This window comes from Esox lucius, chromosome 7 (genome assembly GCF_011004845.1).
Source record: "Esox lucius isolate fEsoLuc1 chromosome 7, fEsoLuc1.pri, whole genome shotgun sequence".
Lineage (NCBI taxonomy): Eukaryota > Metazoa > Chordata > Actinopteri > Esociformes > Esocidae > Esox > Esox lucius.
The window spans coordinates 11,277,137-11,302,021 of record NC_047575.1 but is presented as its reverse complement, the minus strand read 5'-3'; the positions used below and the strand labels follow the sequence as shown (position 1 = coordinate 11,302,021).

The 24,885-nt window shown below is 41.0% G+C and overlaps 1 protein-coding gene across 1 annotated transcript; it reads right to left on the bottom strand.

Annotated features, from left to right (window-relative positions):
* Positions 1-69: 69 nt before the first annotated feature.
* gabrr3a (gamma-aminobutyric acid type A receptor subunit rho3a) lies at positions 70-24,589 on the bottom strand. Its single transcript, XM_010899910.3, has 9 exons — positions 24,025-24,589; positions 22,615-22,727; positions 20,352-20,419; positions 12,519-12,742; positions 10,862-10,944; positions 9,042-9,179; positions 4,321-4,473; positions 3,231-3,424; positions 70-908 (listed from the first exon to the last, which is right to left on the bottom strand). The coding sequence occupies exons 1-9, from the start codon at positions 24,165-24,167 to the stop codon at positions 597-599; spliced, it is 1,428 nt and encodes a 475-aa protein (XP_010898212.1). The 5' UTR covers positions 24,168-24,589; the 3' UTR covers positions 70-596.
* Positions 24,590-24,885: the final 296 nt, after the last annotated feature.

Here is a 24,885-nt window from a genome sequence, read left to right as displayed (position 1 = left end):
GTATTAAATATATTTAATAACATTAAAATGTTAATGCTGCTTTAGTAGTAGATATTGTCATGAGATATGTTAATTTAATTTTTTTAATGAGGCATCACAATAATAGCTGTATAATTAAATATTATTTCACCAATAACAAAATATGTATGAATTACATTAAATGTATTTTAAGCTAATATGGTATTATTTTGTTGGTTATATAAACCAATGTGAAACATACACGTGCACATTCATTTTCATGTACATTTAAATTTACACTACACAGTAACTATATAAACCGGCAAATAAAAAGCAACGGTGCATTACAGAAACATTCTCAGGAAACGGCCTCCACAGTAGAGCTTGAATCTTCCCTCACACAGGAGAGCTTGAATGTCCAAAACTCCCACAATGCACTTCAGTAGACACCATTGGTTAAGGTCATAATCCAGTGGGTGACAGAATAAAATGGCTTGATGTTGTTGGCGTGAATAACCTATCAGAAAATGAACAGTTGTAAAGTTCTGTTGTATAGTTCTGTCAATAGTTCTTAGTACAGAGGAAACTCCACTAGATGCGGATGGGAACTGCAGCTGGGCTGATAGTGTGTCTAAAGCTCATGAGTATAAACTCCAGTAGATAATGTTGAACAGCAGGTATGTCATGGGGAAGATGATTCTGGAGTATGAGTCAATCATGTAGCTGTTACTCATTATGAAGCTGAGGTTGTGTTTGATGGACTTTTTGCGCCGTAACCTGGTGCCCTCTGATGGTGTGGGCTCTGCGGTTGAGTTCCTGGACGTGGCCGCCCGACTTGGATCTGTGTTAGGTGTGCTGGGCAGCTCCTGGAAGGGCATCAGGTCAATGTCATTGTCATGGTAACATCCATCAAAGGCCATGTTTTGAGTAGCGTTGAAATCATCAGTGATCTGTGGAGTTAAAAAGAGGCAGAATGATTCTCTGGTGGACCACTTAAAGACCAGTAGGGGGCGATACAGCCACAGTAACTGTCATACTGATCACCATGCAGGGGTTCCCAAAGAAGCTTCATTTCATCATTGGGATTTTTTGTCTTTTTGTTTTGCATGATGCTTATTCCCTGTAAGTCAATGTATTTTGCCATATGGTGGACAGTAAATGTAGCAGTTCAAAGCTAATTTCCAACAGGTATCTACCCTTAACCACGATGTGTTGATCCTATTTCTGATTGACTCAAAAAATTGGTCTGGAACTAGCTGACATGGGCTAACTAGTTAGGGACATCTATATTATTTAAATTTTGCAATAACTGGCATGACAAGGAAAACTGGTGATACAATAGCCACTTTTCAAATGGCACTGTTATGACTTTCAAGAGTAAAAGCCAAAAAAAATTTTTTTTCAAAGCAACAGGTTTGGGAAGCACTGCCACTGAGAAGTGCATTTTTACATGGGCAGAACCATCAAGAGCCACGTAAAGTAATCAACTTCCTTAGACTTCCAAACTCACTGACAGATACCATCTAATGACCCTTTTGGAGTCGTGTTCAACCAATCATTAGGAGGAGATCAGTCAAAGGTGAAGAAGAAAATGTACCACTTTAAAATGCGAATTGCCTCATTGGTGGATTAGCGATGCCTTCGCACTCTCATGATGTTTTGGGTACGCTATGGTCATAGCATACTTTGATGCCCATATTTTGGCTATGGCTTTGTGGTAGCAGCGATATGTAAACTAACCACACATACATTGCCTTGAATAATAATTCAACCCCCTGACCAATTCTCTCACTTAACTCCACAAACAGTACATTGAAATATCATTCAGTTTGATTTTTTTTTATAACGGACAGTGATATTTTCTCAGTGATAATGCGGAAAGGAGGAACAGCACAGCTTTTCTGATCACCCAACACGGCCAGTGAAATGGGTCTCAAATTTGCCTATTATAGAGGGGAGATCTATTTTCCTGTGTCTCTCACGCTAGCTTTGCACTGCCAGGTATCCCACACTGCCTCGCGCACAAATCTTGGTAGCCAAATTTCGTATTTAAAATGCTAAGTAGTCATCTTCAGTGGTAGAAATGTGTAAATCATTCGATGCCCCCCCCCCCCCAAAAAAAAGACTATATATTTTGATTCCAGGTTGTAAGACAACGAAATAGGAAAAATGCCATGGGGGTAAATACTTTTGCAAGGCACAGTATGTACTAGCTTTGTGATTTTGGCCCAATGTTCTCAGCTGATTTGTTCCAAATTGTTCAGGTCAGTTGGAAGACACTTATTGACCACCATTTTCAAAGAGACATAGCTTCTAAAAGTAATTGGATTGTCATCAGGACTTTGACAGAGCCACTGCAAGACCTCTTTGTTTTTAATCCACTCCAATGTTGATTTGGCCTTGTACTTGGGATCTTGGTCCTGCTGAAAGGTAATCCTTCCACCCTAAATTTATTTTTTAGCAGACTTAAGCAGGTTTGCTTGCATTATGTCTCAGTGTTTTGCTCAATCTGTTCTTCCTTCAATTGTAAGGAGATGCCCAGCTCCTGCTGATGTGAAGTATCCCCACAGCATGATGCTGCCAAAACCATACTTCAGTGTAGAGATGGTGTGTTTAGAGACTTGTGGAGTGTTCAGCTCTGGCCATACATAGCACTTGAGTTCTGGGCAAATAGATCACAGTGTGGTGTAAGCATAAGGCCTACATCAGAGCTGGGTCACTCAGATGTCATATGGTCCTTTTTGTGTAACAAATTCATTCTCGCTATCTTCCAGTACAGGTCAGTTTTATGCAGAGCTCCTGATAGGGTGGACAAGTGAACCATTATTCCACTTCCAGCTACTGAACTCTGTAGTTCCTTCAAAGTAATTGTTTGCCTCTGTGTGGATTATAAGTCTCCTTTTTCTTTGAGCACTGAGTTTTGAGGGAACACCTTTTCTTGGCAGTACCTGGAGGGTGTGATGCAGCTTCCTCTTTGTGATTGTTCTTCCAGCTATGCTCATTGGGATGTTCAAACATTTGGATATTATTTTGTACACTAATCTATTAATTGTTTTTTGACTTTTATAATTTTTGTAAATCTTTCTTGCAAATATTTCCCAACATAAAAACAATGTGACCTTACAATAATGTATTATAAGTGTCATTGTTTGAAAATAATATATAAAAAATATCAACATTTAAATGTACGAATTGTAAAGTCATAAAATGATAGAATCAGTCAGGTATCTGAATACTTTTGCAATTAACTGTACTGCATTAGTGACAATGACCTTTCCCCTCTTGAGCTTCTTCATCTCCTCGACGGTGGTAAAGTAATTGACAGCGGCATACTCGATGACGGACAGGAAGACGAACAGGAAGCTGGCCCACAGGTAGATGTCCACAGCTTTTACATAAGACACCTGAGGCATAGAGGCTGACACCCCTGTGATGATGGTGGACATGGTCAGAACTGTGGTTATGCCTGGAAAGGAAAAGAGGGAAATCCGTTGATAAGGTATCATTTCCATCAAACCTGTTTTCTTTCAATGCCTTCATTCACCTTTAAAATGAATAGTACAATGTAATTGGCCTATGCAACCATGTGGCCTTTGTTGTGAAAAAAAGATTGAGGCAAATGCAGGGATTTTTTTTGGGGTGTATTACCATGTTGGTTATTACCATTAATGGATGGAATGACAAACAACATCTAGGGAAAACTGTGAAAGTGTCTGGAAAGTGTATATAATGGGACATTTTTCTCTGGTAACAGAATATTCCTCTCTCGCGGCTCTCTGAATGGGGCTGTAAACGCACCAATTTCCTTGGGTTGAGTTGGAGAAGGAAATTAGGCCAGTCTTTGTTACGGCATCATGATCCCACTGCGCTATTTACAGGGTGAAGCATGCTCCACACCCTCTCCTCGCCTGCTACATAGTCTAAGTCAACATCTATTCACAAATCTGAGGGCAGCAGTTGCTTTCTCGTCTACCTTTAATCTCACTCACTCCCTTTCTTGTCTCTTCTTTTCAAACAGACACAGGCATGCTCTCACAGGTACATGCTGTGCCTGAAACAGGTCACTGAATGATTCTGTCACAGTGCTCAGTTTCAGGTGTCCTCCGATGGGAGGGGCATGTAATCTCCATTCACAGAGCAAACACAATAGATAATTGTCAGATAAACTTCGCTGCTTCAGCTTTTGGTAAACAAACAGACATGTCAAAGAGCAAGGAAAAGTGGCAATCCTCTATTTATTTCACAGAGATGCATTAAGTTTGTTGGCTTTTTGGTTCTACTTAGCTAAGGGTTTGCATTTTTTTTTTTTTTTTTAGATTTCCTCCAAACACACACAGGTTAGTGAGAGTATCGGTACTGTACCCAGTGACACCCGGGCGGGCACAGCCCTCCTGTCAATCCAGAAGGACACCCAGGAAAGCATCACCATCAGCATGGTGGGAAAATAGGTCTGCAGCATGAAAAAGAAGATATGCCTCCTGAGGATGAAGTTTATGTAAAGCCTGTTGTACCAACCTGAAAAGTAAACAGGAGAGAGTGAGAGGGAGAATGAAGGGGAAAAGAAAGAAAGAGATGTGTTATCTGTATTTTCTCTGTGGAAATGCACCGCCCTATTTAAGAAACCCAGGAAGGAATTCATTTGAAACTACAGTGATGTAACAAAAACCAGATCTACAACAGTTCTGGTTGGGCAGGATTCCACTCTAGCATTCTGTGGAGGAAAATCTCCCTCACTGTCACTCTCCTCAGACTGGCAAAGTGGAATCAGGAGGAGGGTTTGGGATGTTGGCTCGGCCCTTGCCGAAAAGTTTAGTTATGTAATACTGTTTTTCTCAATTGCGTCTAAGCATTTCTTGGAAAATGTTGATCATTTTCAAAAGTGTGCACAAGAAACAGAACTATGTGGTAGTTTGCAAAACAGGAAATGTTTTCCTTTTTTTCCTTTCACTAAATCATGATGATACTACTTTTTAAGAGATACTACTATTTAAGAATACACGATGGATAACGTATACTATCCAAAAGGATTTAATAATCGTAAAATCGTATACTAGAGATTTGTTAACTTTCCAATGAAGCAGAAACAACATTTCCAAAAGAAAATAAGCAAAGGTGATTGCATTGTAATTGCCCAAATGAACAATTCTACCTATGTTTCCACAGGGTGGAGAGAAATGTGTTCATTTTAAAGATCCTCCTTTTTTGCCTGACATTCACTGAGATAAGAGAGAACCTATGGATGCACAATCAAAAATGTTCTACTATTTAGTCTCAATTAAATGGTTTAAACCTTGACTAATATATTATATATATATATCTCAATATACAGTGCTGCTTGAAAGAATGTGAACCCCTCCTGCAAATCAGTTTTTTTGTGTTCACTACTATATTAAATCAGAAGTAAACTTTTTTATCTGATATAATACACTTATGATACAATCCAGTACCCGTGTATTTATATATACAGCTCCGGGAAAAATTAAGAGACCACTGCACCTTTTTCTTTCCTTTCTAAAAAAGTTTAAAAGGAAAGTTTTGAGTGAGGAACAGAAGTTGTCACGGTGTGGTGAGAATCACTGCCACCGTCCCGTACACCTCCGATTCCCATCACTCCACAAACACATCCCGGACTTGTCTTCCTGTCACGTCTTCAACTATTCACACCAGGTCCCAAACATCTCGTTAGTGTTTAAATGTTTCCCCTCTGCTCCCCACATTTGTCGATCATTATTGTTGGTGCTGTCTGTGTGTCACATGTAACCGGTGAGTGTTTCTGTTTTGCTGGCTAAAGATTCAGACCCTTTGTTTTCTTTAAGTTTGTTTTTGTATGCCCGTGTTTGATTTTCTTTAAAAACCCTACACAGAGTGTATTCGCCTGCGCCTGGTTCCTCCACTACCGCCACTGTTACAGAAGTGGTCAATTTGTAGTGGTCTCTTAATTTTAACCCTTCTGTTCCTCACTCAAAACATTCCTTTTTGACTTTTTTGGAAAAGGAAAGAAGAAGTTGTAGTGATCTCTTCATTTTTTCCGGAGCTGTATATATTGATTCAAATTTTTTCAAAGAAATATCGTCATCAATAGCCATGCCACCCTATAAAATTCTATGAACTCTTAAGTTCCATCCATGACATCCTGTTACACTGAGGTATAAATATCAGGTGACACATACAGTGGGGAAAACAAGTATTTGATACATTGCCAATTTTGCAGGTTTTCCCAGTTACAAAGCATGTAGAGGTCCGTAATTTTTATCATAGGTTGGCCAACAAGATCTTTGGGTTGTTGCCAGCATGACAACGACCCAAAACACACAGCCAGGGCAACTAAGGAGTGGCTCTGTAAGAAGTATCTCAAGGTCCTGGAGTGGCCTAGCCAGTCTCCAGACCTGAACCCAATAGAAAATCTTTGGAGGGAGCTGAAAGTCCATATTGCCCAGTGACAGCCCCGAAACCTGAAGGATCTGGAGAAGGTCTGTATGGAGGAATGGGCCAAAATCCCTGCTGCAGTGTGTGCAAACCTGGTCAAGAACTACAGGAAATGTATGATCTCTGTAATTGCAAACAAAGGTTTCTGTACCAAATATGAAGTTCTGCTTTTCTGATGTATCAAATACTTATGTCATGCAATAAAATGCAAATTAATTACTTAAAAATCATACAATGTGATTTTCTGGATTTTTGAAAAGTACCTATGATAAAAATTACAGACTTTTACATGCTTTGTAATTGGGAAAACCTGCAAAATCGGCAGTGTATCAAATACTTGTTCTCCCCACTGTATGCTAAACTCCCTTATTTATCCATAAGTATGAGAAAGGCCAGAGAACATATGAACTAAATAAGATAAAAGGATGGACACCTTCTAAAATCAGGCAATGGCTATGAAAACATACAGTGAATATAAAAAGTCTACACACCCCTGTTAAAATGCCAGGTTCTTGTGATGTAAAAGAATGAGACAAAGATAAATCCTGTCAGAACTTTTTCCACCTTTAATGTGACCTCTAACTTGAACAATTCAATTGAAAAACAAACTGAAATCTTTGAGGGGGAAAAATAAAAATAAAACCTGGTTACATAATTGTGCACACCCTTAAACTAATACTTTGTTGAAGCACCTGTTGATTTTATTACAGCACTCAGTCTTTTGGGGTAGGAGTCTATTAGCATGGCACATCTTGACTGTTCATAATTCCCTTCACCCTGACTAAGGCCTGGTTCCAGCTGAAGAAAAAGAGCCCCAAAGCATGATGTTGCCACCACCATGCTTCATTGTGGGTATGGTGTTCTTTGGGGAATGTGCAGTGTTGTTTTTGCACCAAACATACCTTTTGGAATTAAGGCCAAAAAGTTCAACATTGGTTTCATCAGACCATAACACATTTCCCACATGCTTTTGCAAACTTCAGCCAGGCTTGGATGTTGTTGTTTTTTAAGAAAAGGCCTTCGTTTCGCCACCCTACCCCATTCATATGAAGAATACAGGAGATTGTTGTCACATGTAGCACACAGCCTGTACTTGCCAGACATTCCTGCAGTTCCTTTAATGTTGCTGTAGGCCTTTTGGAAGCCTCCCTGACCTGTTTTCTTCTCGTCTTTTCATCAATTTTGGAGGGACGTCCAGTTCTTGGTAATGTCTCTGTTGTGCCATATTTTCTCCACTTGATGATGACTGACTTCACTGTGTTCCACGGTATATCTAATGCTTTGGAAATTATTTTGTACCCTTCTCCTGACTGATATCTTTCAACAATGAGATCCCTCTAATGCTTTTGAAGCACTCTGCGGACCAAGGCTTTTGCTCTGAGATGCAACTAAGAAAATGGCAGGAAAATCCTCTTAGAACTACTGAACTTTATTTGTGATTAATCAGAGTCATTTTAAATGATGGCAGGTGTGTAATGACTTCTATTTAACATAAGTTTGAATGTGATTGGTTAATTCTGAACACAGCCACATCCCCAGTTATAAGAGGCTGTGCACATTTATGCAACCAGGTTATTGTAAGGTTTTTCTTTTTCTTTTTTCCCCCTTGAAGATTTCAGTTTGTTTTTCAATTGAATTGTTCACATTATAGGTAACATTAAAAGTGGTTAAAGTTCTGACATGATTTATCTTTGTCTCATTCTTTCACATCACAATATCCTGGCATTTTAACATGGGTGTATATACTTTTTATATCCAATGTAGTTACTAGGCTGAAAATACCCATCTCCACAATTAGGACAATGAATAAGAAATGTAAAACCACTGGAGCTGTGCTGAACCTGCCTATTAGAGGATGCTTGTGTATTTTGCCCCAATGCACAGTGAGAAGGACGGTGTAAGTGGCAAAAAAATCACCCAAGATCACAGTTGCAGAGGTTGTTCACATCTTGGGGTCACCAAGTATTCAAATCTACAATAAGACATCACCTTCGTGCCAACAAGATGGGTTTGGCGTAATAAGAGCCATGGTCATTCAGAAATGTTAGCATCATGGGAATTCCCTATGGTGGCAGATCCGTGTGCTCCATCAAGTACCAGGAGATTTTAGGCCTAAACCTGTCTGCCTTTTTCACCCAAATAAATGCTTAGATTCTTCTGAACATTTTTAGTGTAGAATTCAGCAGATAATAAAAACTTTGTTCACAGATGTTTTTTGTTCATATTTACCTAGGGTGCAAATAATTCTGGAAGGCACGCATTCACTGGGTCCTTTCCAGTACTATACCTATCTAAACCCAACTAATAATAAAACATATATATGTAGTGTAGTACACTTTATTAATTGCTATTCTCATAAAATCAACATTTTGACATTCTGTGAACAAAATGCTACATTGAAGTTTATGTTAATTCATGACTTGATTTGTGTATAAAAGATAAGCAAAAGTTTTTCTAAGATTTGCAAGCCAGTGACATAAATCAGGCATCCTGAAAACGCATTTAAGCATTCGACTACTGTTCTTGTGGTTTGCACGTAATTTCCAATAAATGCTTGTATGTGATTAAGAAAAGCCAGTAACTAGCTGGGTGACTGAGGGGGACAGAGGAACCACACTTTGGGTCCAGTGCCTCGGGGGAAACGCAACAACACATACCGGTGCTGCTGTAGAAGGCAAGCCCGAAGGAAGGATGAAATTCTTCAATAAAAAACTGCGAGAGCACGATCTCGTCAGTCCTTAATGAATCGTTCCCGTTCTTCCAGTAGAGCATGAGGTCGTTTTCATTGTACGCGTCTTCAAGAGAAGAGAGAACAGGGGGATTCTCTTAGAAGAATCATGGCCATGACCGTCAGAGGAGCGGAGACACTGAGTTTCAATGCTAGCACCCCTCTGAGATCAAGCCCATGCATCTGTGTGTGAGTTTGTGTGCACGCGCGGGCGGGCGCACCTGTGTATGCATGTCTGTCTGTCCATCTGTGTCTTTGTGCATCTGTTCATCTGTCTGGCTGTGTTCTAATCTGGGTAAGGTACACTGTATCCTGAGTTTTGGTTTAACACAATCATGACAATTGCAACATCAGTGTACTAGAATGTATTTGATGAGAAATGACTGACTTCAATTTGATTGTAGCTCCAGTACCATTTAAGGCTGAACAGGATTTTTAATCCCTTGTAATTCCTGCGTCAAAAGGACATGTATTATAGAGAAACTGACCTGGCCATGGATTACAAGTATTAATCTATGGGGAAAAAGGAGGGTCCACTGAAGTGTTTTAAGTGTTTGTTGTGTTTAATGTATAACCCCGTTGCCAAAAGAGTTGGGACACTGTGTAAAATATTTTTAAAAACTGGATGCAATGATTTCTGCAAATCATTTAAACCCTGTAATCAATAGAAAATTGTACAAAGACAACATATCAAATGTTGAAAATGAGACATTTGATTGTATCTTTAAAAATATATTCCCACTTTAAATTAGATGCCCGCCAGAGGCGTTGCTAGGATTACAATACATCTGGGGCTTAGCCGCATTATGAAAAATAAAATAAAGGAGACCCCAAACTGTTGAGCAGCTGAAATCCAATATCAAGCAAGAATGGGAAACATTTCACTTTCAAAACTACAGCAATTGGTCTGCTTATTTCCCAAACGCTTACAGAATATTGTTAATAGAAGAGGTGATGCAACACAGTGCTAAACATGTCCCTGTCCCAACTCTTTTGAAATGTGTTGCTAGCTTCAAATTCAAAATGGGCATTTATATTTTCAAAAACAATAAAATGACTCAGTTTCAACATTTGATATGTTGTCTTTGTACTATTTTCAATTAAATATAGAGGAAAGTTATTTGCATATAATTTCATTCTGTTTTTATTTTCATTTTTACGCAACATCACAACTTTTCTGGCAACGGGATTGTACATGTCTGGTATGTTAAGTGTTGTGTACATGTCTGGTATGTTAAGTGTTGTGTACATGTCTGGTATGTTAAGTGTTGTGTACATGTCTGGTATGTTAAGTGTTGTGTACATGTCTGGTATATAAGTGTTGTGTACATGTCTGGTATATAAGTGTTGTGTACTTGTCTGGTATATAAGTGTTGTGTACTTGTCTGGTATATAAGTGTTGTGTACTTGTCTGGTATGTAAGTGTTGTGTACTTGTCTGGTATGTAAGTGTTGTGTACTTGTCTGGTATGTAAGTGTTGTGTACTTGTCTGGTATGTAAGTATTGTGTACTTGTCTGGTATGTAAGTATTGTGTACTTGTCTGGTATGTAAGTGTTGTGTACATGTCTGGTATGTTAAGTGTTGTGTACATGTCTGGTATGTAAGTGCTGTGTACATGTCTGGTATGTAAGTGCTGTGTACATGTCTGGTATGTAAGTGCTGTGTACATGTCTGGTATGTAAGTGCTGTGTACATGTGAGGAGACCACACCCAGGTAGCCATATACCCTCTTCTCTCGTTATACTCACAGCTCTCCAGTTCCAGAGAGCAATTCTGCGTGTCCAAAGGAAAACTACTGAAGTCCATGGCGCAAAGAGCCGTCACGGTGATCCTAAAAAACAGTGGAAAACCAATAAGAGACGCAATAACATAGCAACAGGAGAAAACAGAATACAGTGGTAACCTATTTTGGTCATCAGATGGAAAAGCACTGAATTTTCTGTAATATGTAATGCACTTCTTTTAAAATTTTGGGTTGAAAGACACAAATGCTCGTGGCAGGGAATGCAAAAATAGGCATGGAAAAATCGAAAAAAGGATGACACTGGAAATTATCCAGGGATTAAATAAAAACATTCCCAGCTGCTGGGTAATTCCCACAACCTAGTGTGTTGGGTTTATCTCACTACCATAGGATACTGGGTGGTTTTAAACCAGAAATATACTCTAATTTACCAAGCAGCTGGTTCAGTCCCTGAACCCATGGTACTGGTTTTAAAGAACATGACCTTGCTGGGTAGAATTATTAACCCACGCTTTGTTGTGCAACAGTTACCCAGTGCTGCATTCAAAATATATATTTTTTTCATATATGAAGCACTGACTACTTCTAATATCTATCTGCTTTTGTAATGAATTCAAATGGCAATACTGAGTCTGAAATTCTCTTAGCTGAGTTCCATATCAGAATCTGTACAATACGTTCAGGAAATATTTGAACACGTTTTTTATACTCAAGAAAACACAGACAGTTTCTATTGCTTATTTGGGGGTTTGTGTACAAGGACCCTATCCTAACACATTCTGAATCCAGGTGTCTTTCAGGATTATTCTGAATATCATACATGGAGATAACCTGTGAACAGAAATAGAATCATTCAAAAAGATATGCGAATGTTACATACCAATTAATTTTGGAAATATGTTCAAATCATCTTGCTGACATCAGCTAATAAATGCTGTAAATAGGTCAATGGAATGCAGATGGGGGATGAATAAAGGACTCAAAATGATTTAGCGAGCTAGCTATTGTACATTTGTTGGATAGCAAACTAGTTTGTTGCTTCCCTTGTGAGTAACAGTAACGGTCCCATTACAGAGAATGTCTTTGCTCTGTATATGCAGCCAGTGAAAGACATGAGTACATAGAGGAACTCGACTCTTTGTGGCTTGAAATATCAAATATCCAGATATACATAAAGATATCCCCTTAAATGAGGCATTAACCAGCTGCGGCTCCTTAAGATGGTGGTACCAATTCATATGCTGCAGCCCCACCTGATCTTAAGTGCAACTGCTGTCCTGTTTTTTCCATGGTATTGTCATGTGCCATTACAGTATAGTTTAGTACAACGTGTGAGTTGGACTGTGGTATATGTCATCTCTACAATTCACTAGTGTACCCATTATTTCCAACCCTTTAACAAACATTGGTCATCATAATCTGTTGACCGAATCATTAATATGATTTAGCCCATGTACTTCGTAGTCTGTGCCATGCTATTCCATGCCCTGTAAATCATCAGTAAACAAACTGTCCTCATCTAGTGTGTCATCTGTGCCCTAAGCAGTACCTGCAAGCAAACATGTGAAGTAAAGCTTAAAAGTATTAAAGTCATTTAGCCAGCCATTACAAAAACACTATGCCTTGTGCTCCCAGCAGAGAAGGACATCTGCTGTGTGTACCTGACACTGTAGAGGATGTTGCCGTCAGGGTACACCCGCAGCATGATATTCTCCATTGTTGTGTCATGGATGAAAGAACGTTTGGAGTGGACAAAGAAAACGTCCGGCACCCAGATCTTCTTAACTAGCCGAGCGTCAAAGGTCCGGCTCCGGTTGCTACTGGAAGGGAAGGCCAGCCGATCGTCCTGCCAGTAGTGTCTCAAGTACAGAGTCATGGTGAAGTCCTATACAGACACACCACCAAAACTCAGGCCTAATGGACACTGTTACATTATTCAAAATGTTAGTCATTGCGGAAATGATGGAAGTAAGACTTGCATTTCAAGAATAATTCACAAAGATTCTATGTATGCAGGTTCAAGAGGGACAGACAGGTCATGAAGTTTTGATGTGGTCACAGTGATATTGTTGTTGTTCATGATGTTTTCATTGTAGATTATAGATTAACTAAATATGCAGGTACCCCCACTATCTTTTTGAGGGACAGTATTAACAGCCTGATCTCATTGAGTAGATAAATATTAAACATAAATCTGGACACTTAAATGTGTATGTCACATTTGGTTAGGTTACACAAAACAGGACGTTACTTAAAGGGTACATAGCATTTAGCATAACCATATGTAATTACATCCCTGTATCCAAAAAAGTTGGGAAGCTGCGTTAAATGTAAATAAAAACATAATGCAATGATGTGCAAATCATTTAAACCCTATATTCAATAGAAAATAGAACAAAGACAACATATCAAATGTTGAAAATGTGTCCTTTATTTGTTTCTTGGAAAATGCATGCATACATTGAATTTGATGCCAGCAACACGTAAAAAAAAGTTGGGACAGAGGCAACAAAAGACTGGAACATTTTGTAATGCTAAAACTAACTTGGCAACAGGTCAGTAACATGATTGCATATTAAAAGGTAATTCCGGAGAGGATACGTCTGTCAGAAGTGAGGATGGGGAGGGGTTCACCATGCTGTGAAAGACTGCACAGGCAAACAATTGAAGAATAACATATCTCAACATAAAATTGCTTGGGGATCTCATAATATACGGTATATAATATCAAAAGATTCAGAGAATCCTGAGAAATATCTGTATACAAGGGATAAGGCCGAAAACCAGTACTGGATGGCCGTGATCTTTGGGCCCTCAGACGACACTGCATTAAAAACAGACATGATTCTGTAGTGGACATCACTGCATGGGCTCAGGAACACTTCCGAAACCCATTGTCTGTGAACACAGTACGTCACTACATCTACAACTACAAATTAAAACTCATCCATGCAAAGAAGAAACCAGATATAAACTAGATCCAGAACAACCACCGCCTTCTCTGGGCCCAAGCTCATTTAAGAAGGACTGAGGAGAAGTGCAAAACTGCCCTGTGGTCTGATGAATCATGGATGCCACGTCCTCCGGACTACAGAGGAGAGGGACATCCAGTTTGTTATTAGCGCACAGTTCAAAAGCCAGCATATGTGATGGTCTGGAGGTGCGTTAGTACACATGGCATGGGTGACTGGCACATCTGTGAAGGCAGCATTAATGCTGAACAATATATACAAGTTTTCAAAATATTTTTCAGGGAAGGCCTTGAAAAGCATGACAATGCCAAACCACATTCTGCATGTATTACAACAACATGGCTCCATAGTAAAAAGTCAAAACTGGCCTGCCTGCAGTCCAGACCTGTCACCCACTGAAAACATTTGGCGCATTATGTAACAAAAAATCCAACAAAAGAGACCCTGAACTGTTGAGCAGCTGATATATATATCAAGCAAGAAGGGGAATACATTTCAATTTGTCTCCTCAGTGCCCAAACACTTACAGAGTACTGTTTAAAGAAGAGGCAATGCAACACAGTGGTAAACATGCCCCTGTCCCAACTTATTTGAAAAATGTTGCTGGCATCAAATTTAAAATGGACATTAGTATTTCCAAAAACAATAAAATGACTCAGTTCCAACATTTTATATGTTGTTTTTGTAAAATTTTCAATTCAATATGGGGATAAATGATTTGCACATCATTGCATTGTATTTTTATTAGCATTTTACGCAGCGTCCCTAGAGTTTTGGAAACAGAGTTGTACATGGATCTGCAGTAGTATACACATCAAAAGGCCCAATGCAAAATATTATGCCTCATCTTAGTTTTTTTTCAAGTGACATCTATGAATGGGATTCATGGAAGTTTGTCCCACTATTCTTGTGCAAACTACTCCTGTTCTCCCAAATTTTAAGGGTGCCTTCTCCTAATTGTTGTATTCTTTCCACAGATTTTCAGTACTTCCTACTTCAGAATAGTCCAGTGATTCGTCTAGAACCATTCCTGTCTGCTTTTTGAAGTGTGTTTTGGGTCACTGTCCTGTTGGAAGACCGATGACCTTTGATGGAGACCCAGCTTTCTGACACTGGGTTCGACATCACACTCCAAAAAGCCTTGATATTCTCATGATTCCATTTATGTGTTCATGGCACACACCTCTTCCATGTTTGACAGTGGGAAATGTGGTTTTCTTTGAAATGTTCTTTTTGTTTTCTTTAATCATAATAGATGGTGTGCTTAACCAAAAAGCTCTAATTTGGTCTCATCTGTCCACAGGAGGTTGTCCTGGAAGTAATGTGGAATGTTAACACGTTAAGGTTTGTTTTAGCGAATTGCAGTCTGTCTACTGTCTCTCTATCAGCATTTGATCTTCTACCATAAAACCCTTGTTCACTGAGTAGATGACGGATGGTGTGATTTTAAACTATCGTACTTGGTGTATGCTGTCTGAATCTGTTTGGCAAGTGATTGAGGGATTTTCTCCACCATTCGTAAAATCCATTTTAGGTCAATTCCAATAAAGGTATACACAATAGCAGAATGTATGGCTTGTGTGTAACTTTAGCCAGCTAGCTAGCAAGTGATACTCTACTCAGTGGACCCTCTTCATGATGGTACCAATAGTGATTTTTAGATATACCAAAAGTAAGTTTATACTTTTTTTTAAAACCCCAAAACATAACTATTTTGGGAGTTATAGGGAACCATATTTTGACACGATCTGTGTCTCTGACATACTTGTGTTGATACTTGGTAAGAGGGCCACCTTCCCTTTAAAAAAAAAAAATCCATCCACAGAAACACAAATCATGAAATTCCTGTCTATTTGTTTTTGACATACCTGTGAAGAACACATTCATCCTTCTATCCTCATGACAAAGTATATAATAAGAATACATTCCTTTCTTCCTCCAACTACCACAAAGCAGGCGGTTTTCGTCTCTCTTATCTACATGCTCGCTGACTCACAGGACCACTTGGTTTAACCTAATTCCCACAGCTTTGAACTAGAAATAATCTCCACCAATTTAAACATGGTGGTAAATGAAAGCACCGTTTGAGGGATTTTACAACTATGGAACTGCTACAGAATCCAATATCAACTTTGGATTATTGGGTGTAGTCAACTTGAGCTATAAAGACTACTGACTGGAGGTCAGGGATCTGGAAGTGTGGTGCCAGGACAACAATCTCTCCCATGTCAGCAAAGCAAACATTTTGACCAAAAGACAGAGTGTAGAGAGCTTGAGCTATCTTAGTGTCCACATCATCAATAAACTAACACGGTCAACACATACCCAGATAGTTGTGATGAAACCATTTAGTAGTATTTTCCCCTCAAGGTGGCTGTCATGATTGGGCTAGGGTCCTCTGACCTTTGAAAACTTCTAGAGCCGCACCCCTGAAAGCAGTTAGACCAGCCTATCACAAAGCACTACAGGTTGTGGTGCTCGCTGTCAACCAAGACCTCTACACCAGGCCGTGTCAGAGAGAAGTCTTCCTGTCATCCAAGACCTCTACACCAGGCAGTGTCAGAGGAAGTCTCCCTGTCATCTAAGACCTCTACACCAGGCAGTGTCAGAGGAAGTCTCCCTGTCATCTAAGACCTCTACACCAGGGAGTGTCAGAGGAAGTCTCCCTGTCATCCAAGACCTCTACACCAGGGAGTGTCAGAGGTTGTCTCCCTGTCATCTAAGACCTCTACACCAGGCAGTGTCAGAGGAAGTCTCCCTGTCATCTAAGACCTCTACACCAGGGAGTGTCAGAGGAAGTCTCCCTGTCATCCAAGACCTCTACACCAGGGAGTGTCAGAGGTTGTCTCCCTGTCATCTAAGACCTCTACACCAGGCAGTGTCAGAGGAAGTCTCCCTGTCATCTAAGACCTCTACACCAGGGAGTGTCAGAGGTTGTCTCCCTGTCATCTAAGACCTCTACACCAGGCCGTGTCAGAGAGAAGTCTTCCTGTCATCCAAGACCTCTACACCAGGCAGTGTCAGAGGAAGTCTCCCTGTCATCTAAGACCTCTACACCAGGCAGTGTCAGAGGAAGTCTCCCTGTCATCTAAGACCTCTACACCAGGGAGTGTCAGAGGAAGTCTCCCTGTCATCCAAGACCTCTACACCAGGCAGTGTCAGAGGAAGTCTCCCTGTCATCTAAGACCTCTACACCAGGGAGTGTCAGAGGAAGTCTCCCTGTCATCCAAGACCTCTACACCAGGGAGTGTCAGAGGTTGTCTCCCTGTCATCTAAGACCTCTACACCAGGCAGTGTCAGAGGAAGTCTCCCTGTCATCTAAGACCTCTACACCAGGGAGTGTCAGAGGAAGTCTCCCTGTCATCCAAGACCTCTACACCAGGGAGTGTCAGAGGTTGTCTCCCTGTCATCTAAGACCTCTACACCAGGCAGTGTCAGAGGAAGTCTCCCTGTCATCTAAGACCTCTACACCAGGGAGTGTCAGAGGTTGTCTCCCTGTCATCTAAGACCTCTACACCAATGAGTGTCAGAGGAAGTCTCCCTGTCATCCAAGACCTCTACACCAGGGAGTGTCAGAGTAAGTCTCCCTGTCATCTAAAACCTCTTCATCTGGGAATGTCAGAGGATGGTCTCTGGCACAGGCAACATTCTCTTTACTATATATATTCTATAGGTTGACTACATCTTTGTAAAAATGCTTTCACTACACCTATTGTTAACGAATAATTTGACTGAGAACATTTGGATTGTTTTAATTGTACCACCAAAAGTAGCATCGGTTTTGAGTCAGAAGATCTTTACTTTTCCAACAAAAACACCTGGGTGTATTCAACATTATTTTGCAACCATACCTCTCAGGAATTACGTTCATATGTAACTTTTTTGAAAACCATGGTTACGTTCAGTATAAACATGAATCAGTGCAATTATGTTTATTATCAACATACCAAACAATCCACCCCCTATACAAATCGAACTCGCTATAACAGAAAAACACCTGTCTAAACAAAGTAATTCCCCAACAACATTTTTTATGCCTCTCGCAACCATTGGACAGATTGTTAGGACTAAATCCGTTCCGATAAAAAGCCAGTGTATTTAATTGTGAATACGTTCATAACCGCCTCAGGCGGCCAGGTACCCGACGGCAAACAGCCTTTTGTATGTTTGACACTCAAACGTATTCACAAGTCATTAAGGACCAATAGCACTGGGATCTGTTGATATTGAATGTAATAGCACTGCTGATATAATCATGCTGAACATAATCATGTTTTTCAAAATGGTTGCATAATTCCTGCCATGAAGTTATTTCATAAAAAAATCACCATGAGCAGGACCATCAGCAGATTTATGTTTTTATGATGGATGTTTTGTCTTTTGCAAATATGACTCAACCACATTAGCCCCTTTTCAAAACACCATACATATGGTACTATACACCAATCAGCCATAACATTATTACCACCTGCCTAATATTGTGTGGGTCCCCGTTTTGCCACCAAAACAGCCCTGACATGTCAAGGCATGGACTCCACTAGACCTCTGAAGGTGTGCTGTGGTATCTGGCACCAAGACGTTAGCAGAAGATCCTTTAAGTCCTGTAAGTTGCGAGGTGGGGCCTCTATGGATCGGACCTGTTTGTCCGGCACATCCCAAAGATGCTCGATTGGATTGAGATCTGGGGAATTTGGAGGCCAAGTCAACACCTTGAACTCGTTGTTGTGTTCCTCAAACCATTCCTGAACCATTTTTTGCTTTGTGGCAGGGTGCATTATTCTGGTGAAAGAGGCCAATGCCATCAGGGAATACTGTTGCCATGAAAGGGCGCAACAATGCTTATGTAGGTGGTATGTGTCAAAGTAACATCCACATGAAAGGCAGGACCCAAGGTTTCCCAGCAGAACATTGCCCAAAGCATCACACTGCCTCCACCTGCTTCCCATAGTGCATCCTGGTGCCATGTGTTCTCCAGCTAAGCGATGCACACGCACCCGACCATCCACGTGATGTAAAAGAAAACGTGATTCATCAGACCAGGCCACCTTCTTCCATTGCTCCGTGGTCCAGTTCTGATGCTCACATTCCCATTGTAGGTGCTTTCAACAGTACAGGGGTCAGCATGGGCACCCTGACTGGTCTGCAGCTACGCAGCCCCATATGCAACACATTGTGTGTGTGTTCGTTCATGTGCTGCTTTTGAGCGTAGCTTGTCTTTGTTTTATTGGTTACACCTGTGCCTTGTTTGCTCCTTTGTTGTTTCCCTATTTTAAGTTTCTCCTGCCCCAGTGTTTCTGGTTGGTGTGCACGTTCATGTTGACAGCTGTGCTGCTTGTGAGTCATTCTCGATTAAAGTACTTTGGTTTCTTGAATCCCCTGCGCCTGTGTCCTGTGTCCCATGCCAGACCGCGACAGGCCCAGGATCACAATTTGGTCCTTGTCAATGTTGCTCAGATCCTTAAGCTTGCCCATTTTTCCTGCTTCTAACACAACTCTGAGGACAGAATGTTCACTTGCTACCTATATGCCATGATAACGAGATGATCTGTGTTATTCACTTTACCTGTCAGTGGTCATAATGTTATGGCTGATCGGTGTATGTTCACTTGAAGCACATTCAGGCTGATGTCTACTTGACATGTACAATTACAATAAGAACACAATTAACCTTATTGTTCAGGTTACATACTCTGTTGTAACAGCTGTACCTTTTATAATTTTTCAATTTTCTGTTAGGCTAGCTGCTGGAAAAACATGTTCTACTTAGTTTTGCATTACAAGACCATCTCCGCCCACTCTGTCTATTGTAGTCTGCACTCAGCATGTGTCAAGAGTGGATTGTGGGGCAATAAGTCTATGCTCAAACTGATTTCTACCGCCCCATTATGAAGGTAGTGTGCCTGACTCAAGAACCCCCCCACCAAATGTAAGGGGGGCAGTTTTGGTAGCAGTGTCTCCTTCAAAAGGGTGCAACTGAAGGGCATTGAGTTGCCTCTGTGTATGAAGTCTGAACTATCAATAAAGCTGAATCGATTTTTGGTACTCTGGCAATAGGCTACATAGAGAAAATAAAAAATCTTAAATATTTTAGGTGGAAAAAGTCACTACCTGACTTTAAACAAATGTCACTACATTTGAAGCAGCTCTTTAAAAAACAACAGCAGATGTATTCAAAATGTCCAGACGACTGAATCTTGAATGGCAACATAGCTAAGTGAGGCTTGCGTCTAGCAGTGTCACAAGTCGTGACCTGTTCTTGCAGCTGTCTCACAACTTACAACACTTCACAGGGAGCGAGGGGAAGACAGCTCTGAACAGGCTTGTAGGATTGATTAACCTGAACCCCTAACCCATTACCATCGCTAACATTAGTTTTAGCCATCTGGCCATCGTGAACAACAACACATTTGAATTTTAAACATTGTACACACTGCAAATTGCAATTTGCAACATATATAAATTGTAATTTTGCAGGGTGCCAAGCATACAAACAAACAGCTGAAGTAGCTTATAGACACTTACCATGTTGACTTCTGATATACTGTCAATGCTCTCCACCTGCACATCTATGCCCACAGGAATAGCTGCCCCTACACGAGTGAAACAATGTGAGTGTCAGACTTCATTGCGTGGTGTCATACACTAGTCATGATCTAAGGCTTCAGGATGTCTGACCCTGCAAGGTCTTTTGACCTATTGTGTCCTTGCTGGATTTTATTGACCTAAGACACATGTATGTATATCATCCGTCTGCACGGTTTATAAGTTAAGACCTAAATATTATACATTAAATGAAGGTTCAGCTAAACAGTCTGTGAGTAGGAGAATAACCTAAACAATGGTGTCACGGAGATGCTTGGTGCTTGGTCATGGCATGTATACTGAAACCCCTGGAGCTGCACTAGAGGTTAAAGTGTTGCAGGACATCTGTCAGCTAAATCCAATGTTGTGATTACTCCATCCATTCCCATGTAGGCAGGGGGTCATGACAACGCGTTCTGTGCTAAACAAAGCCGCAAGCTAGTAGGCCCCACATAACCCCAGAGACACAGCTGTAATCCTCCCCTCCCATTGTCACAGCATTCTTCTCATCACTCAGGGACAGGGGAAACTGTGTCACCAAACCAAAAGCATTTATGCCGCTAATCTCCTTTCTATCATGAATACCAATCATGTACGCTCACCTTATGACCATTTGATGAGACTGGGAACTCATGGTTTCATGCTTATACTTACGTACATACAACAGACTGTTGCACACTGTCTCTACATAATGTAAGAAGATTCCAGATTGACTGGTTCCGCCTCTTTCTGTAGATCTTACAGCATATAGTTACAATCTTTACCTTCATAGGATTAACTTACTCATGGCGACAACAACAAACCGCAGTATCAAAATTACTTTTTCAGAAAGATAAGCAATTTCAGTGGAAAATGGTTCACAAATTCCATCATACCCTTCTCTGTGACCTGCTGATTTAATTGGAATGTTACAGGGATTAAATCCCTCCAGCTGTTTCACGCATCCACAAACAAAGCAAAGGGGTAGTATGGAAAAGATAGGAAAACGTCCAGTTGGAAACACAATTAAGATGTATTGTATATAAGTTTGGCGCAAAGTATAGCCTCCATGTTGTGTATATAAATGTTGGAGAGACACTTTATTTACAAGGGACCACACACACTGACCACACGCATGAAAGCCTTCATAAACACAAACTGTTCTTTACAATAACCTCCTTTTGCAGAAAGAGTTATCCAGAGCAACTTACGCTTCCAGGTGGGAATCAAATCTACAACCTTGGTGTTGCAAACACTGTGATCTACAAGCATCTGCAGTAGGACTGTCTGATCATCTCCTGAAGAAAACACTGCAGAAGGGCTGTCTGACCATTTCCTGAAGAAAATACTGCAGTAGGACTGTCTGACCATCTCCTGAAGAAAACACTGCAGTAGGACTGTCTGACCATCTCCTGAATAAAACACTGCAGTTGGACTGTCTGACCATCTTCTGAAGAAAACACTGCAGTAGGACTGTCTGACCATCTCCTGAAGAAAACACTGCAGTTTGACTGTATGTAGTAACTATTGGCTTTGGAAAGACCCAGGGCCTTTACCAGGAATACTGGGCACCCTGGAAAGATATATGCCTGGGCCCCCTCAATTATAGACCACACTGATGTTATTAGGATCAGTGGGCCCTGCAAAGCCATGGGCCCCGTGAATCTTACCCACCTTTCCCGAGTAGGCTACGGCCCTGGACAGACATGCAGGACTTCTACATTTGGTATTGTTTTAGACAGCGTGGACAGTGGAGCATAATCCAGATTACGATAGTTCTAAAATCACATCTGTGTACTCAGCCCGAGGCGGTCATCGTCTGCTAGGCTCCGCCGACAATCTGGGTCAGTGAGTTTTCGGGTGATGAGGTGTTACCAAACATGACACTGTAACCTACATTTGCCTCCAGGAGAGAGCATAGAAGCAAGCTAGCACGGCGCTGCCTCAAAAAGCTGAATTCTACCTAATCCTCCTCATCTACCATTTGGCATGTTAAGGACTTTCTATACCTCAGCATCTGCATCAAATGAATATAGATAAAGCTCCACTACCCACCACCACCCACTTCTTTTTTTCCTTTTCCTTTCTCGTTCAGGCTGAATAAATTAGTCAAACCCAACTCGTGCTGGGGAAAAGCTCACACAGGCACAGTGTTCCACCACATCAAGCCGTCCATTGCATGACACCCACCAAGCCAGAAGACATGGGCGAGGAGGGGTCTTACCTCCAAAGCCGGGCCGCATTGCAAAGTCATGGTCCTCGATACGGAGCAGCTGTTCGGATTTTATCAGCAAGGACTTGGTGCTGTCAGACTTCTTCATCTTGAAGTCAATTCGTCTGAAGAGCAAAGAGGACCCAAATCAGAATATTGAATGTTCTCTTATTCTCAAACAAATACAAACACCAACTGGTACATGCAGTTACACACACACACACTTAAGACAGTAACTGCTCTTGGGTGTTCGCATTTAAGATTTATACACTGTACTTTGATTATAACCAAAAATGATATTACACTTTACATGATGTGAGAGCTCTTCACTAATTCATTTTGATAGCACACTGACACACTAACTGTCTGGCGTCTAGGTTTCAGATGATTGCCTTAGCAGGTGTACCAATCGCAAAACTGTAAAGTCCTGGGCAAGTGCAAGAAAAAAGAACATGCAGATGAAAATTATGAATACTCTCTTAATGAAAAGGGTGCAATGGGTCAAAGAGTTTTAAGTTATGTTAGCCAGCTATGTAGAGACAAATACCCAGCCAAATGTCTGCAGCCAGCCCTACATGTTAAATCATCACCGCAACCCATCAGAATACCATCATCCATTAACCTTTACTCATTTTCACAAACAGCTGGGCGATATCAACATAAATCGGTATTGCGATAAGTGGACCCAATTACCTCTAACAATATATTTCACAATAACTTTGTGATAAAAAAGGCTGAAAACAATTGTGCCATATTCCAATGCAGTTAAGACATTCTGCTAACTAAATTAGTGTTATTAACATCAAGAAGTACCTCAATAACAATATATATTGTTATTGAGGTAATTGGGTCCACTTATCACAATACAGATTTTGGTTGATATCGCCTGGTTCTAATGTGTGCATTAACAACTCATTCCCATATCACTGCAAAAAGAATGCCCCTTCAATAAAAACAGTCAATCAAACCCCTAACCAACACAAATCCTCCATCAATTACCACAAACAGCTGCTTCTTCCTTACAGGATGCTACCTCAACGTTATCTTTAAGCCTCTTTGGTCACCTCACCTGCCCTGGCCTTTATCCAAAATCCACTGCAGTAATGACATCTGTCCCAGCACACATTGGAGGTCATGCCTGCTACCATGATAACTTAACCCTCACTGTCTTTATCAATTGAAAGATATTGATTGATTTCAGTGAAACCATAAACGTATTGTCTTCCTTGTTACAAATAGCTTTTTCGATAAACCTTCAAACCATATCAATCAAACAACAGGTCAACACAACAGTAACACCTGTGTGGTGTGTGTGGTGTGTGTGTGTATACAAAACCTTTGCACAAACCGGTTTCATTCAGAACAGATGAGCAAACAGAACCTTTGACACAACAATCCCGGAGGAGCCGGCCCCAGACTCACCCTCCATGTTTGTTCTTGACATTTTCTCCAAGGTACACGTCCTTGTGCCTCCTCTTGTTGGATCGGTGACTGCCGTTGAGCAGCGTGACGGGCCACAGCCAAGCCAGGCACATCAGCCTGAAGGCCAGGAGAACCAGGTTCATGTCTGGAGATGGAAGATCCGGAGCAGCCAAGAGTTCCTCCCGCCGCGTGCGAGTCTATCTCCCAGAGGTCCTCCGGGAGGTCAGTGGGACGCCACGGCTCTCCCGTTCCGGCGGTCCGTCCATATGCCGGCGGCGTCCATTCCACCTCGGCGCACCCACGCAGAGCTCGGAGAGATCTGTCTTATCCAACTCCGTCACTGCTGTCACATGCCGCACGGCGCGTTGATCCAGACATCCAGGGGTCAACTCCAGCCACGCAAAATGGGTTTCCACTCTATGTTGCCATTGCCTGGTTGTACCCGTCTGTATCCCCTACATCTGTGGCAGTCTGCCGGGCTGGTATTTTTATGCTACTTTCCTCTCCTTCCCGCTCTCATCTCTGTCCTCTCTCTGATTAAAACCAAATATCAATTTGTTCCTATAATAACAAAGGAATGACGTTAATTCCTCTCTAATCTTCTTATCTGTGGTAGCTGAAATCTTTCAGTAACCTACAAACTGCAGCCAGGCAAGGGCGGGGCAACAGTTTTCTAATCAGGATTTATTATTTATTTTTTTGACATAAATAAAACCTTCTCGTATTCATCCAGGTTTGTGAGGGTGTGACGGCAGCAGAAATTGATTTAAACAAAATGCATGTCTATTCCATACTTATTCAGAACTGTTTCATAGAACAGCAGCTCTACCTTCTGGATAGCTTTTGTGGTTTTAAAGAAAA